Here is a 17,387-nt window from a genome sequence, read left to right as displayed (position 1 = left end):
TGATGTTTTTGCAGGATTTTCTGGTTGGCACCACAGTAGTGCATGTAAATATAATATACATGTTTACTGTAAATGATATTTCTTTTTTTTTAAATTCTTTATTTATCAAGTGTAAATGATATTTCTATCTCAGAAGGCCATACTTTGAATGTCCTTTTTCATGTAAAATTTGTTTTGGGTCAGGGAATTTAAAAATAAATGCTTAATTTTTAACTGTGTGGGGAGGGTTGGAGGGAGGGGAAGGTTGGCTCAAAACTGTAAGGTTTGCCTAGGATGCCTAATACCCTTGCATTGGCCTGAAAGAGTGCACCACAAACAGATCTCCCACCATTCACCTATCTCCCACATCCAGCATTCCCACTGCCAGCATTTCAACTCACCAAAAGGGCCAGACTCCAAGTGGGAACCTGAACTTTCCACCTCCTCACCCGTGGCATGCCTTGGGAGGGTGGGTGCCCTTGTCTCAGGGAGCAAATTTCTGCCCCTGATAAGCATGAAATATTTGTACAATCTTGAGGAGGAGGGTGGGGGAGGGAAAGGAAATATAGAAACTTAATAAGTGAATATCATATCCTGTCACTAGGCTAGAAATGTAATCTGATCTGGGATAACAAGGACCAGCATCAAAACCTGAAACTTGATCCTGTTACACTTTCTGTAACCTCTAATTTTACTTTACAGTTATTATTTGTAACTGTTTTCTTTCCCTTTTTCTTTGACTCGTTATATAATCTTACTTTGACAAGCCAAATAGAATTGTCATGCCAATAAAAGCAATCTGAATGTGACACAGGCGACAGAGGGGAGGGTATAGCCGCTCCCTTCTGCCTGTTTCTTGTCAAAAGCTGCTCTAACCGCCGATGCAGACCACCTAGGGGGGGGGGGGGGGTGCGCGCCGCTCTCCGCGTCGAAACGTTGCCGCCCCTCGCTTGGGTGGTCAGGAGTCGTCACCCCCGCCTGCGCCCTGCGGAGCCAGCGCCCTGCACGCAGAGAAAGAACAGAACCCGCGCCGTGGCTCGCGCCAGAAGACAGGCCAGCCCCGGGACTGCGCGCGCATGTCGGGCCATTGTCACCAGGAGGGCTGACGGAGGGAGCCGGCGGTCGCCGGAGGCGCCTAGAGATGCGGGCGTGTGCAGTCCCGCCCCCCCCCCCCCCCCCCTCCCATTGCCTTAGTGATCCGTCTTAGCAACTAAATAGTGAAGAGCAGCAGCGGCCAAGATCTTTGGCGGAAAATGTGTTTAAAGGTTTGTTTCTTCTGCGCTGTCGTTGCATGAACTTGTAATACTAGGGATGCAAAGTGACGGGTTCATTGTGCGGCTCAGCAGGCTTGCACCCGTAAAGTTATGCTACTGCTGGCGGAGAGCAGCGACGCTTGTTCTGGCCAGCTTTGGCCGCCTTGCTTTCTTCATTGGCACTTGAAATGTTTTGCAGGTACGCCGATGTATATTTTTCCTTCACCGGCTCTATATGTGCACCCAGCCCCATTTCATAAAAAGTTGAAGCGGGGTATCCAGGAAGGGCCTCGGACTCCAGCAAAGATTTAGATGTTTGTGATACAGTTACCAGAAATTTAAAAAAAAAAAAAAGTGCAGCCAGCGATTGTTATTCGAAATATCTATTTTTACTACAAATATAAATCTGTCACTCACTGAAGTATCCGAAGAGAAGGCAGTAGATAATATCATTGGAAATGAATGAAAGCTTTTTCCAGATTTTTGAGAGGACATTTTCATAATAAATAAGTTGTAATGAAGTAATTGTGTATATGCCTCTTACAATTGACACTTTTATGACACATTAAACCAATGTAACTCAGGATCACTGCTAAAACAATAAGCATGTCGGTAGGAACGGATTTGGATAAAGGAAAAGAGTGACACGAGTAGGGATTAAATGTAAACTTCATGCCAAGATCGACAAGGAAGCAATTCGAGAGGTTAAAAGGATTATTTTGCAAAACTAGAACTGGCAGAGGATACACATAGGAAGTTGATTTAAACAGTTCAAGGGTGAGAATCCAAAGAAAAGTAGAAAAGATACTTGTGGTCTCAGCTGGGGACTTGTGAAACTTTTATTGAAAAGATTACCAATATTAGAACTTATTTAAAGGAAGGGGAGGGTTGGGATGATAATGATGTCCTAGTTGAAAAAGATAATCAAAACTATGTATTGATTACTATGTAAAGGTGTAACTCGTTCCCTACATTGTGTTGGTTGTTCTAAATAAAATGTTAAAAAAAAGTGTGACCTTTCTATCAGAAATCAACAGGGTGATGTTTCAGTTGAAAAGGATGCTCAAAGTGATCAATTGGACCTTTCCAGTAGAAATCAACTTTGGAATTTTGCTGAAAAATTTGCCCATAAAGTGAAATCCTGGATATTCTGGAGGAGCTGAAGGTTGTTTTTTTCACAACTTGATCCACTTCCTTCTAAATTTATAATTGCAGAGCATCATTTTTTTCACCATTATTAGAGTATTTGTTTATTTAGCTCATCCTTAGAACAGGGTTCTTTGGCTCCTGGATTAAATCATACTGTAATTCAACTGATTTTGAAAAAGGCAAATTCTGCATTGTCACATTCCTGACTAGTTTCCAATTTACCATTTGTTAGTAAAGTAGTGGAAAAGTCAGTTTACTCCTAAATAGTCCACTTGGAGAAAGTAAGGGCATTGCATCTTCTACAATCAAGTTTTGGTGTGGGCATGAGCCACAAGGGTGTCCAGATAGCTGCAGACAAATGCAGAGATTCTATATTGATGTTTCTGGATCTGTCTGCCTCATTTGACAAAGTGGATCATCAGCTATTGTCAAGATAAAAGGAGATTAGAATGGAAAGGTTAGTCTGGCAAGGGCTAAAGTCCTATTTGTTTTCAAGATCCTCTGTATGGTGTTCAAAATATATCACTAGGGCACTTGTAAATATTTAGCTGACTTTGTTCTTCTCAACAAGCCTTATTAATGGTGCCAGGATTGACTCATATTAAGTTATCTTCCACTTGGCAGAAGGCCGTCAGCTGTTTTGAACCATGCCTTCAGAATTAGTGCCATTAGATCTGAGAGTAGAATTGAACTAAAAAAGAAGCCTGAAGGTTTGCTTTTTGTAGAAGCATTTGATGGTTATAGAGACAGCTTTGATCTTCAAGGAGACAGCACAACTACAGCTTCTTGGGGAAAGCTAAGGTGAAAAAAGTTTATTTTATCCTTATTTCAGAGGGCTTCTTGCATATATTTTTCTGTGTTTGGTGTAGTGCTAGACTTATATTATTTATATTGTCCTAGATATTAATATTGCTGTATTAAACTGTTGTGGGTTTATTTAAGCAAAAAAAAAAAAAAAGGGAGGTGGGAGGAGGCTCTTCAGCTCTGGGCGGGTGAGTCACAGTGCACTGCAGGGGTCAATCAAGTATTCAGTCTGCTTTGATCTTCAAGGAGACAGCACAACTGCAGCTTGGGGAGAGCTAAGGAAAAAGCTAAACTTAGCTAGCCTATCTGGGGGAGGGTCTGTAAAAAATCAATAGCAGTTACAGTGTCCAGTGAACAGCCCTGGCCAAGTGTTAACTGTTTAACACCCCCCACCCCTGGGGTAGTCTTTTTGATATAGGCTGCCTGAATACATAATTGGTAATTAGATAATTTGAAAATGTGGTCATTCCTCAGGTGTTATCCATCAAATAAATCAACCAAAATGAGGTCTATCCAGTGTAACTATTGTGGAGCCTTTATTTTGAGGGAAATAATATGAAAACTTAGGGCTTGCCTCATTTGTTTAGAACTCTCTTCCCTCAAAAAGGAGCTGGCTAAAGCTAAAGCAGAATTAGCTGCAATAAAGAAAGTTTCACCCAGTTCACAGAATTCCAAAATTAATTCATTACTGCAAACCCCCCCCCCCCCCCAAAAAAAAACTCAAGGATAAGACCTGTGACCCACAGATACCCATTCTACACAATTGTGCAGCCCACATGTCTTCCCCCCCCCCCCCCCCCCCACACAGGGCGACAAGGAACCCAAAAATCAACTTGATTACGGTGGGCTCTGGTAGAGTAAGACCGGTGATGTGGAAACACACACTCTCAAGTGACACAAGTACAAAACGCCTTATCTGTATCACATAAGTATAAAGCTCTGGTGAAAGAGATTGACGTGGTATCTGAAAAGAAAGAAGAAACCCAATGCATACAGAAATTCCAAAATGCAGTCAATAACCAAAGAAGAAAGCTCATTGTGCTGGGTGACTCTGTCATCAGAGGCACTAATTTGGGAACTCTTCTAGAGGGAAACACTACAGTTAAATGCCTCCCAGGATCATCGGCCGGCAGAAATGCCTTTCAGACAGTCAAAACTATTCAAGAAGAAAGCAAAGACTCTAAAGCTGATATTATCATCCATCTGGGAACCAACGACCTTGCTAGTAACAGCATCCAAGCGGTACAGAGGGATTTCCAGTCTCTAGCGAAGCAGATTAGTCACTTGGCGACAGCCATCGCCTTTTCAGAAGTGTTACCTGTTCAGGGGAAGGAGAGACTTAAGCCATATTGATAACTTCAATGTATGGCTCAAATCCTGGAGTAAGGAACAAAGTTTTGGATTTATTGGGGGCTAGGGCCATGTATGGAACAACAAAAAGCTCTTTGTCAAAGATGTCTTACATCTCTCTGTGGCAGGAAAAAGGATCCTAAGAGATAAATTCAAATCCTATGTCATAAGGCATTTAAACTAGAAGCCGGGGGTGGCAGAAAGAAATTAGAATGTCACCCCCCAAATACAAATGCAATGGAAAAGGGTGAAGTGGATAACAAAACTCAACCAAATAAGTCACAAAAGGAGTCCAAGAAAAGCAGTAACCTGAACGAGAAAAGCTGGAAAGCTATGAGCACAAATGTTCGTAGTTTCGGCAATAAAATCCCAGATCTGCAAGCCCTAATGGTGGAGGCGGACTTGGATGTTGTTGCTGTCATGGAGACGTTCACGGAATCGCATGATTGAGATACGGCAATACCAGGCTATAACTTATTAAGGAAGGTCAGAGAGGACAGGAAAGGGGGAGGAGTGGCTCTTTATGTCAGAAACAATATCCAAACATCTGAGCTGCAAGGAAGATGGGACAAAGAAGAAGCACTATGGGCCAACCTAAAAAAAGATGATGGGGCATCCGTTTTTATTACCGGCCTCCAAATCAAATGGAAGAGCTTGACAAAGATCTGGTTGAAGACATCCAAAAGATGGGAAAGAAGGGAGAAGTGGTGATTGTTGGAGATTTTAATCTGCCGGATATAGACTGGAGAATCCCTTCTGCAGAATGTAACAGTAGTAGAGAAATAGTGGATGCCCTGCAAGGGGCTCTATTCAAACAAATGGTAATGGAACCCATGAGGGAGGGAGCTATACTCGATTTAGTTCTCACTAATGGAGATAATGTCTCTAATGTCCTGCTCACCTCAGCACCAGTGATCATCATATGGTATGGTTTCATATCACAAATAGGATACAGAGAAGTAGCACAAAGACCCGGGTTTTGCAGTTCAAAAACACGGACTTTGATGAAATGGGGAAGTACCTGGAGGAAGAACTAGAAGGCTGGGAGAACGAGAGATGTGGACCAAACTAAAAGGAGCAATTACCAAAATTGATGGCGTCGTCGTAGGATCTGTGTGGCGGCAGCACGTCTGCGGCTTCTTTGGAAAATACATCTTGAAAGGATGCATACTGAGGCGGCAACCCTGACAACAATAAGGTAGTTGGTATGCAGGGTATTGGACAAACTTCCATCAGGCACTTGCCATGGCAATCTGGACCCCAACGTGAAAGCTCCAAAGTGGCCCAGTTGAATTGAGGCATATGTTTCTGCAGCCACGGTAGCCCCAGTACTAAAGGGTGCATGGCCTTCTCTAGCACAAAGAAGGAAATAGTCTCTGTATGAAGAGCTCCGATAAGTAAGGTCACTGGTTCGGTGAGCAGGGTTATTTCACCCGGTAAGGGCTCCCCATGGATAGAAGATAGAAGTAGTGGAGACATCATGGTAGTGATGGGGATCTGCAAGTGCTCCACTAGACGTCTCAATATAAAATTGCCTCCTGCCCCAGAGTCCACTAAGGCAAGGGTCTGGTATTCTAGAGGTCTGCAGATTATGGATACAGGAAGAGAGAGTGGAGGAGAGGGTGCAGTTAGACCTAAGAAGAGTCCTCCCACAGGACTTAGGTCTGCCAGTTTCCCGGACATATAGGGCATGATTGTACAGCATGACCAGCTTGTCCACAATACATGCATAGACCCAAACTCTTTTGCGTTCTTCTCTCTTTTGAAGTCAAGTGACTGCGGCCTAACTGCATTGGTTCTTCTTCGCCAGCAACTGGAACTGAAGGAATAGGCCTGGGCGTAGACTTAACTCGAGCCTGTTATTATTCATGATGGTTGTGGGTGGATCCTTGGGCCGGTGGCAGATGACCATGCCCACGGGGAAAGATCCCAAGAGGGACCACCGGTCAGGCTTAGAATTGGGAGGCACACACACACACACAAGTTCTTTTATTAAACAGTTCTTGAGAACCACCAGAGGTGGCAGTAGTGAGCAGGAAGAGCCCGGCTGGGCTGTAGTCCTTCAGGCACTGGAACAGCGATTCCAGAAAGGCTGAGCTGTAGGGAAACTGAGATAGTGAATAGGCAGAGTATGCAGAGTTCAGGAACAGAACCTTGATGTTAAAACTCACACTGTAGTCTCTTAGAATAGCCCAGGAGCTGGTATGAAGTAGGCCCTCGAGGAGCGAGTACCTGGTTTTAGGGAAAGCTCTGAGAGAGAGATGGTAACTCACTGGTGTAGGCAGCAGTGAGTTCCTGGCAGAAGTTATATTCAGTAGCAGGTCCGGGAACGTGGGCCCTCGAGGAGCGAGTACCGGTTCCAGACTGCAACCTGAAAAGTAAAAGAGAGAGCGAGGCCCCCGAGGAGCAGGTACCCCTGGTAAAGTCCGAGGAGGCAGAATAGCAAGGTATGCAGAGAGCAAATCCCATCCACAGCGATACCTGGAGGCAGCTAGGTATGAATCCCTTTGCTAACTCGATTAGTTAGCGAAATGAAAGACCTTTAAATATCTGAAGATGATAATGTCATCTCAGGGGAACGCCCCTGAGGTTCGTGCCACTGCTGGTACTTGAGTCGGGACCGCGCGCGCCCTTAGGCCTCAGGAGAATATGGCGGAAGGCAGCGTCTAGCCGGTCCGGGAACGCCAGAGGAGGTCGGCAAGATGACGCTGCGGCAGCCAAACGTCCATCACCCCCAGAGGGAGTCGCCAAAGAGGTAAGGAAGGCGGAGTGGAGATGTCGGGCAGCGACGGTCGCAACAGAATCTCTGCCTGAAGTGGTCTTCTGGGACTCTTGGCCTCTTGAATCTTGTCATGAAGTCGGCAATCAATTCTTGTTGCCAACTTCATTAGTTCTGCTAAGGTCTCGGGCATCTCTCGAGCCACCAGCTCATCTTTCAATCGAGAGTTCAGTCCTTCAAAGAAGAGGGTCTTCAGGCATTTAGGGTCCCAATGTAATTCTGACGCCAACGTCTTGAATTCTATGGCAAAGTCTGGCAAAGGTTTATTACCTTGTTTCAGATGAACCAATGTAGATCCTGCAGTCGTGTACCAGGCAGGGTCATTGAATACTGATCTGAACAGTTTAAGGAACCCGGCAAGATCATGCAGGATAGGGTTATCATGCTCCCACAGCAGTGAGGCCAAAGCCAACGCTCTTCCGTCCAGATAAGACAAGATATAGGTGGTCTTGGCATAAGCTGTAGGGAAATGATTAGGTTGCAGAGAAAAGAGCATGCAACATTGGTTGATAAATTCTCTACATTTCCAAACTTCCCCTGAGAAGCGAGTTGGAGTAGATAGTTACAGTTGTCTTGACCTTCACTTCAGACGGTGTAAATTTTTTACCTGTGGTGGTCGGTGTATTCATCTGTGTGTGCAACTGGTTAAAGGCAGTAGTCAACTTATCCAGCGAGTTCTGTTGTTCGGAGATTTGCTGGGCCAGGCCTGGAATGGCCTGCAATGCGGTGAGCTGAGCCGAATCCATGGAGTTAGCAATCTGTTATGGTTTTGAGGTGTTGGAGTGGATTCTTGGGTACTGTGGTGATGACCACAACCATGGGGAGGAGTCCCGTGAGGATCCACAGTACTAGGCTAGACTCTAGACACGCAAACACAGAGATTTGTGTTTTATTATACAGCAGAGTGATACCACCAGAGGTGGCAGTAATGAGGGGATCCAGAGATAGCAGTCCAGGGGCCCTCAGCAGAGGAGACCCGTCTCGCAATGTTAGTATAGGGAGTGCAGGATGCAGGTTCCCTGTGCTGATCTATAGATGAGACAGACTGACAATGTTAGATTACTCACTAACGGGCCGATACAGTACAGTGCGCTCCAATGGAGTGCACTGTTAACCCTCTATTGGACGCGCATTTTCGACGCGCTAGCGTTACCCCTTATTCAGTAAGGGGCCGAAAACGCGCGTCCAACCCCCCGAACCTAATAGCGCCTGCAACATGCAAATGCATGTTGATGGCCCTATTAGGTATTCCCACGCGATTCAGAAAACAAAATGTGTAGCCAAGCCGCACATTTTGCTTTCAGAAATTAGCACCCACCCAAAGGTAGGCGCTAATTTCTTCGGGCACCAGGAAAGTGCACATAAAAGTAGTAAAAACTGCTTTTCTGTGCACCCTCCGACTTAATATCATGGCGATATTAAGTCGGAGGTCCCGAAAGTTTCCAAAAGTAAAAAAAATAAATAAAAAATTTGAAGTCGGCCCGTGGCTGTCGGGTCGAAAACCGGACGCTCAATTTTGCCGGCGTCCAGTTTCCGAGCCCGTGGATGTCAGCGGGCTCAAGAACCAACGCCGGCAAAATTGAGCGTCGGCTGTCAAACCCGTTGACAGCCGCTGCTCTGGTCTAAAAGGAGGAGCTAGGGACGCGCTAGTGTCCCTAGCTCCTCCTTTTAGATTTTTCTAGAAGTGGTTGATGTGTCACTTCTAGAAAAATCCATAATTTTGTGATATTTGTAGCTCTAATTAATAACAAAAAGTTATAGTTTTAATATATGTACTGTATTTATTAATAAAGCAAAAACAAATAATTCTTTACCTTACCTGCTTAGTGACTTTTTTGTTGCTGAATTTCATTGGCTAAAACTTCAATTAAAACACTCTCTCTCCCCCCCCCCCCCCCCCCCACACACACACAAACTCTTACTCCCCTGGATTTTCTCATACACACTCATGCTCTCACACTCACTGGGGCTCCCTCACATACACACAAACCAGTCCCTAAACACCAATACACCTCCAATTAGGAAAACAGAAAAAGCCAAGCTGCTATAGATCCCCACACAGAAATAACTGTAAAACTATATGAATAAATGTTTCAAAACAGCTGATGAACAGAATAACATCTAACAATTAAAAACTTTTAAAAATTATTAAAAATTCTCCAAACACCAATAAAATATTTCAAAACAGCAGACACATCACATAATACCCAATAATTAAAATGAAAGTCAATCAAGAAAAATGAACTTAAAAAAAACCTCTTTTATTTACCTTCTCCAGCAGTTCTCCTACTCCTTTCCCATGCAGGCCACACCAGAAGCAGCAGTAGCTGCTGAAGTTGTCCTCACTGTCCTCGTCCTTAGGGACAACAACCAGTCTCTGACTGTCTGTCTGTCTCTCTCTCTCTCACACACACACACTCCAGTCACCTCCCTGATCAGTTTTTCTCACACATACATACGTCACCTCTCTGACCAGTCTCTCTCAATCACACAATGCTCTCTCTCTCTCTTACTTACACATAGGCTTTCAATCACACACATATTCTCGCTAACTTACCCACATACTGTCAATCATACACTTGCTCTTTCTATTTCACTTACACACAAGCTCTCAATCACATACATGCTTTCTCTTACTTACACACAGGCTTTCAATCATACCTATGCTCCCTCTCTCTCTCACAGCCACAGCCAGCCAGAAACATGCTCCATTTCTCTCTCACATACACAAACAGAAGCACTCTCCCTCTGTCACAGACACACCACACACATGCACAGAAGCACCCTCCCTCACTCACGTACACACACAGAAGCACCCCCCTCTCTCATATGCACCCCACACACAAGTACCCTCCTCTCACATACACAAGCACCCCATCCTCCCACATACTGTTGTAAACTGTGAGGTTTGGGTGGACCCTTGGACACTGTGGCAGCTGACCACGCCCATGAGGGAAGACCCGTGAGGGGCCACAGGTCAGGCTTAGCTCAGAACACACAAACACAGAGTTTGATCTTTTATTAGACTGTGTAAGGAAACCACCAGAGGTGGCAGTAGTGAGCAGCTGGAATAGCCCATCAGGGCTGATATCCCTCAGGCACTGTAACAGCGACTCCTCCAGTAACAGTGCTGTAGTGGAAAGAACTGAGAGAATGAGTACAGGGGAGAATATACAAGACCCCAGTATGGAGATCCCCAGGGTAGGGAGAGCAGACCCTCGAGGAGCGAGTATCTGAACCCCGAGAGCTGGGAGGCTTGCAGATGATGTACTCACACAGCGGTTCCACGGAGATGGCACTGGGGCTGGAACGGAGGCAGGCCCTCGAGGAGCGAGTACCTGGGTCCAGGGAACAGCTCTGAGGTGAAGATGGTAGTACTCACTGGTGTTGAAGATTAGCGAATATTTCCAGGCAGAAGAGAAGGTAGGAGTAGGCAGCGAGTCAGGGAACATGGGCCCTCGAGGAGTGAGTACCGGTTTCCTGATAGCAACCTGGAAAGCAAGTGAGGCCCCCGAGGAGCAGGTACCCCGTTAGCGTTAGAGAGTCCAATAGAGATTGGAGAGGCAGAGTAGCTGGGTACGGAAAGCGAATCCCATCCGTAGGATTCCCGTAGGATAACCCTTGCTAACTCAAAGGCTAGCAAACATTGTAGGCTTTAAATATCCGGGCATCATGACGTCGTCACGGGGGGACACCCCGGAGGTTCACGCCAAGTAGGAAATAAGAAGGGCTGTGCGGCGTGCGCGCCCTGTGGTACAAGTAGAGCATGGCGGGAGGCAGCGCCCAAGCCAGTCTGGGGACGCCGGAGAGGATTGCAAGCAAATGCCGCGGCAGCCAGGCGTCCATCCGCAGCATGAGGAGGAGCAAACAAAGAGAGGTAGGCGGAGTGAAGCCGTTGGAAAGGGACGGTTGCAACACATACATACCACACACACACAAGCACCCTCCCCATCTCACATACACACCAAACACACATACACACACAAAGCACCTTCCCCATCTCATACACAGCACACACACAAGCACTCTCCCTGTCTCACATTCACAACACACACATACACACACACACACACTGGCCCCCAGCTGAACAGCTCCAGTCTTTGGCCCTGTGGCCCTGGTCTCTGGCAGTGGCCAGCAGCTCTGGTCTTCAGCCCCATCAGCCTGGTCTCTGGTGGCGGCCAGCAGCTCCAATCTTCGCCCTGCCGGCTGTGGGTAGCACGCGATACACTTGCCATTGCTTGGCGACACACTGGTGTGTCGCAACACACTAGTTGAGAATCGCTGCCTTAGTGGAAATTAAATTATCAGGTAAATAGTAATTTCTCTATTCTCTGGATTGTTACAGGTGTGTTGAGTTTTTCTGGAATACTTTGATTTCAGTAGGTAAAAAGACAATGGTTCCTTCTCTGTTCTTAGGGAGAGAGAAATGTGAGAACATATAAAATGTTCTCACATTTTATATGTTCTCACACTCTGTTCTTAGGGAGAGAGAAATGTGAGAACATATAAAATTAACATATATGCACAAACGTAGCTTGTATTCATGTACAGGCTGTTTTATAAGCATCAAAAGTATGTGTGTATTTTTTATTTTGTGCACACATTTACCTACACAAAAAAGGTGTGGTCTAGGTGCGTTCCAGGGTGGAATTAAGAGGTATACGCGGAATTTGTTATTTTATAAGAGATTTACATTAATACATTAGGTAATTTATTTGCACAGTTTTACACCTGCTAATTAACTAGCGCAATTGATATCAGCTTTATCTGTCTTCTATTTTTGGATGGGAGGACTGCGTGAACTGGGAACTCAGGGTCAAGTACTTGGAGGCTCTTGGTGAACTAGGTGTGAACTGGTGGAAGTATTGATAAACTGGCGATTTCAAGTATGCATGCATATTTAAAAATATATCTACTTCTGCATAGAAATCAGGGTTTTACACATGTGCTTTTTTTTCAGGCGTAAAATATATGCATGCATGTTTGTAAAATAGAGAACGTACGGACTTTTATTGCATTGTAAAATATTTGCATGTACTGAAACATGAACAAATGTTGGGAGATGGATATACATGTATTTTATAATCTGCACAGATCAATACGTATGGTTTATGAAATACTGTAATAGACCTCTGCGCTCCCATATATGCGCTTATATAGGACCGAGCGGTATTTGAAAGTTATTATCAGAGAGTGTTGCAGGTGTAGCTGATAGCATTTTTCCCTGTGCGAGGAATAACTGCCTCAGGATGTCTTGGGATCTCTGGGGACCAATTGGGTAAAAGGTTTCTCTCTGAGTAAGGAAATGCAGAAACATATACAAGCCGATGCAATACAGACGTGCTAAATCTATGCATCCAAACTGAGCGCCTGCAGTTTCAACGCGCACACAGTCTCCTCTGCTGGGCGTTCGATGCAGTATTCAAATAAAACACAAATGAAAAAGGCGCCTAAAAAACACACGGTGGTCAGAAAAGAGCATCCTTAGGGCTGCCTATTTTATAGCGTAAGATGCCCGTATAGCATCGCTAGTGCACCGAAATTCTGTCAAAAGGGCATACATTGTATGGAATATGAGGAATGTTAACTGCAAATTTATTATTATTATTTAGAAATTTAACATTTTTTCTTCTACATGATGTCAAATTGTGAGTCATGCTTCGTGTCATAATCCTGCTTGGGGGTATATAAATCACTGCAAGGAGTCAGACAATCCTTTTTTCTCAGTTCGATTGGATATGTACTGTGAACTGGTGCATGGCATTCATATTTGATTCGCTATTGCTGGCAGATCTACCCAGCTTCAATTTCAAGAGGTAAGAGGTATTTTGTTTTGTTTTATTTTTCGTAGACAAACAGCACGAATGCCCAAGTCCTGAATGTCCAAGCGAGGAGCAGACCTGGGCACCACTTTCCTGGACATCCAGGTGAGGAGCAGGCTCCGGGTGCCCAATATGGGCCTGTACCCGGGCACCCAAAATCCTAGAGATCTAGGTGAGGAGCAGGACCCAAGCGGTTCTTGCTGTACATGTGGCCTGCTTTAAATTTCCTACCATATTAACTGCATGTTTTGCTATCTGTTAATGACTCCCATGTGCCTTAGTCTGTTGTCCTTCCATTAACTGCATGTTCTGCTGCCTTTCAATGCCTCCCATGTCCCTTGTTCATGTTGTCCTTCCATTAACTGCATGTTCTGCTGCCTTTCAATGCCTCCCATGTCCCTTGTTCATGTTGTCCTTCCATTAACTGCATGTTCTGCTGCCTTTCAATGCCTCCCATGTCCCTTGTTCATGTTGTCCTTCCATTAACTGCATGTTCTGCTGCCTTTCAATGCCTCCCATGTGCCTTAGTCTGTTGTCCTTCCATTAACTGCATGTTCTGCTGCCTTTCAATGCCTCCCATGTCCCTTGTTCATGTTGTCCTTCCATTAACTGCATGTTCTGCTGCCTTTCAATGCCTCCCATGTCCCTTGTTCATGTTGTCCTTCCATTAACTGCATGTTCTGCTGCCTTTCAATGCCTCCCATGTCCCTTGTTCATGTTGTCCTTCCATTAACTGCATGTTCTGCTGCCTTTCAATGCCTCCCATGTCCCTTGTTCATGTTGTCCTTCCATTAACTGCATGTTCTGCTGCCTTTCAATGCCTCCCATGTCCCTTGTTCATGTTGTCCTTCCATTAACTGCATGTTCTGCTGCCTTTCAATGCCTCCCATGTCCCTTGTTCATGTTGTCCTTCCATTAACTGCATGTTCTGCTGCCTTTCAATGCCTCCCATGTCCCTTGTTCATGTTGTCCTTCCATTAACTGCATGTTCTGCTGCCTTTCAATGCCTCCCATGTCCCTTGTTCATGTTGTCCTTCCATTAACTGCATGTTCTGCTGCCTTTCAATGCCTCCCATGTCCCTTGTTCATGTTGTCCTTCCATTAACTGCATGTTCTGCTGCCTTTCAATGCCTCCCATGTCCCTTGTTCATGTTGTCCTTCCATTAACTGCATGTTCTGCTGCCTTTTAATGCCTCCCATGTCCCCTTCTCATGTTGTCCTTCCATTAACTGCATGTTCTGCTGCCTTTCAATGCCTCCCATGTCCCTTGTTCATGTTGTCCTTCCATTAACTGCATGTTCTGCTGCCTTTTAATGCCTCCCATGTCCCCTTCTCATGTTGTCCTTCCATTAACTGCATGTTCTGCTGCCTTTCAATGCCTCCCATGTCCCTTGTTCATGTTGTCCTTCCATTAACTGCATGTTCTGCTGCCTTTCAATGCCTCCCATGTCCCTTGTTCATGTTGTCCTTCCATTAACTGCATGTTCTGCTGCCTTTTAATGCCTCCCATGTCCCCTTCTCATGTTGTCCTTCCATTAACTGCACATTTTGCTATCTGTTAATGCCTCCCATGTGCCCTGCTCATGTTGTCCTTGCATTAACTGTTGAGCATTTCAATCCATGTGACTGGTTTGTTGGATTCATTTGGGGAAAGTTATATTGACATCGCTTTGTGGCCAGTAGATATTCCTTACATGATACTTTGCTTTGCAAAGTAATTTTGATTTACAACATTTGACGTATGTGATAATTTTTTTCATTCAGAGTTCTAACAGGCAGAGAGTTAGATTGTCATGGCTGAAAAGCGACCCTTTATGCAGGTGGAGAGAGACGCTGGAGGTCAGGAATAGCAGGTAGGCCCCAGTGGTTGCCAAGCTCCAAAGAAGCGATCACATGATGCTCACTTCTCGGATGCTGAGAAGGAACTGTTTTGCCGGGCCGTGTGTGAAAATTACAAAGTGCTCTTCCTCTCAAGAAGAAATGGAAGTAACAAATAGGAGTACTTTGCTGGTAAAATTTGCTTTCATTACTGATAAGGAAAATGTATTAAGATTTTTCCTTCATAACAGATTAAGTACATTCTATGGGCAGAGAACCTGGGTATATCCTGATTTAGTCAGGAGTACTCAGCTTCGCAGGAGAAAATTTTTAGGAAAGAAGTATTGGAAAAAAAGGTGGTTCTTTTTTGTTAAAATATCCCTGTAGTTGCACAGTTAAGTTTGAGGGGAAGGATTACTTGTTCCCAGATCCCGTGCAGCTTGAGAATCTTCTTCAGAATATTGTAACTCCGGCTAATAAGTAGGTTTTAAGGGATTTATGCATGTTTTCCTAAGAAATAGACGATTAATGTTGAATCGCTCAAATAATCTTCTCTAAATTTTCCTTAAGATAGAATGCAGAGCATGAGTTTATAATGGTTTTGTGTTTTATATAAATTAATTTCTTTTGACTTTTGAGATATATATAGACTATAGTGATAGGGGTATACCACCGTCCACCTGGTCAAGATGGTGAGATGGACAGTGAAATGCTAAGAGAAATTAGGGAAGCTAACCAAATTGGTAGTGCAGTAATAATTGGAGACTTCAATTACCCCAATATAGACTGGGAAAATGTATCATCGGGTCACGCTAGAGAGATAACGTTCCTGGATGGAATAAATTATAGCTTTATGGAGCAATTGGTTCAGGAACCGATGAGAGAGGGAGCAATTTTAGATCTAATTCTCAGTGGAGCACAGGACTTGGTGAGAGAGGTAACGGTGGTGGGGCCGCTTGGCAATAGTGATCATAATATGATCAAATTTGATTTAATGACTGGAAAAGGAACAGTGTGCAAATCCAAGGCTCTCGTGCTAAACTTTCAAAAGGGAAACTTTGATAAAATGAGAAAAATTGTTAAAAAAAAACTGAAAGGAGCAGCTACAAAAGTAAAAAATGTCCAAGAGGCGTGGTCATTGTTAAAAAATACCATTCTAGAAGCACAGTCCAGATGTATTCCACACATTAAGAAAGGTGGAAAGAAGGCAAAACAATTACCGGCATGGTTAAAAGGGGAGGTGAAAGAAGCTATTTTAGCCAAAAGATCTTCATTCAAAAATTGGAAGAAGGATCCAACAGAAGAAAATAGGATAAAGCATAAACATTGGCAAGTTAAATGTAAGAGATTGATAAGACAGGCTAAGAGAGAATTTGAAAAGAAGTTGGCTGTAGAGGCAAAAACTCACAGTAAAAACCTTTTTAAATATATCCGAAGCAGAAAGCCTGTGAGGGAGTCAGTTGGACCGTTAGATGATCGAGGGGTTAAAGGGGCACTTAGAGAGGATAAGGCCATCGCAGAGAGATTAAATGATTTCTTTGCTTCGGTGTTTACTGAAGAGGATGTTGGGGAGGTACCCGTAATGGAGAAGGTTTTCATGGGTAATGATTCAGATGGACTGAATCAAATCACGGTGAACCTAGAAGATGTGGTAGGCCTGATTGACAAACTGAAGAGTAGTAAATCACCTGGACCGGATGGTATACACCCCAGAGTTCTGAAGGAACTAAAAAATGAAATTTCAGACCTATTAGTAAAAATTTGTAACTTATCATTAAAATCATCCATTGTACCTGAAGACTGGAGGATAGCAAATGTAACCCCAATATTTAAAAAGGGCTCCAGGGGCGATTCGGGAAACTACAGACCGGTTAGCCTGACTTCAGTGCCAGGAAAAATAGTGGAAAGTGTTCTAAACATAAAAATCACAGAACATATAGAAAGACATGGTTTAATGGAACAAAGTCAGCATGGCTTTACCCAGGGCAAGTCTTGCCTCACAAATCTGCTTCACTTTTTTGAAGGAGTTAATAAACATGTGGATAAAGGTGAACCGGTAGATATAGTATACTTGGATTTTCAGAAGGCATTTGACAAAGTTCCTCATGAGAGGCTTCTAGGAAAAGTAAAAAGTCATGAGATAGGTGGCGATGTCCTTTCGTGGATTGCAAACTGGCTAAAAGACAGGAAACAGAGAGTAGGATTAAATGGGCAATTTTCTCAGTGGAAGGGCGTGGACAGTGGAGTGCCTCAGGGATCTGTATTGGGACCCTTACTTTTCAATATATTTATAAATGATCTGGAAAGAAATACGACGAGTGAGATAATCAAATTTGCAGATGACACAAAATTGTTCAGAGTAGTTAAATCACAAGCAGATTGTGATAAATTGCAGGAAGACCTTGTGAGACTGGAAAATTGGGCATCCAAATG

At 44.2% G+C, this 17,387-nt stretch overlaps 1 protein-coding gene across 7 annotated transcripts in view; it reads left to right on the top strand.

Moving 5' to 3' along the window:
- Positions 1 to 918: 918 nt before the first annotated feature.
- Positions 919 to 17,387, top strand: part of LRRD1 (leucine rich repeats and death domain containing 1) — a 105,262-nt gene continuing 88,793 nt past the window's right edge. Inside the window, exons 1-2 of one of the 7 annotated variants that reach the window (XM_029588854.1) lie at positions 919 to 1,244; positions 13,166 to 13,241. Coding sequence is in view for 2 of the 7 variants with exons in the window: in XM_029588855.1 (XP_029444715.1) it covers positions 13,194 to 13,241 (48 nt within the window). In the remaining 5 variants the exon portion in view is untranslated. Of the gene's footprint in view, positions 1,245 to 13,046; positions 13,131 to 13,165; positions 13,309 to 17,387 lie in introns of those variants that run through there. The other 6 variants (XM_029588850.1, XM_029588851.1, XM_029588855.1 and 3 more) reach the window with 6 other exon arrangements.

The sequence above is a fragment of the Rhinatrema bivittatum genome, chromosome 2 (assembly GCF_901001135.1).
Source record: "Rhinatrema bivittatum chromosome 2, aRhiBiv1.1, whole genome shotgun sequence".
Taxonomy (NCBI): Eukaryota; Metazoa; Chordata; class Amphibia; order Gymnophiona; family Rhinatrematidae; genus Rhinatrema; species Rhinatrema bivittatum.
Note: the sequence above shows the minus strand (reverse complement) of the source record. Positions and strands in the feature narration are given on the sequence as shown.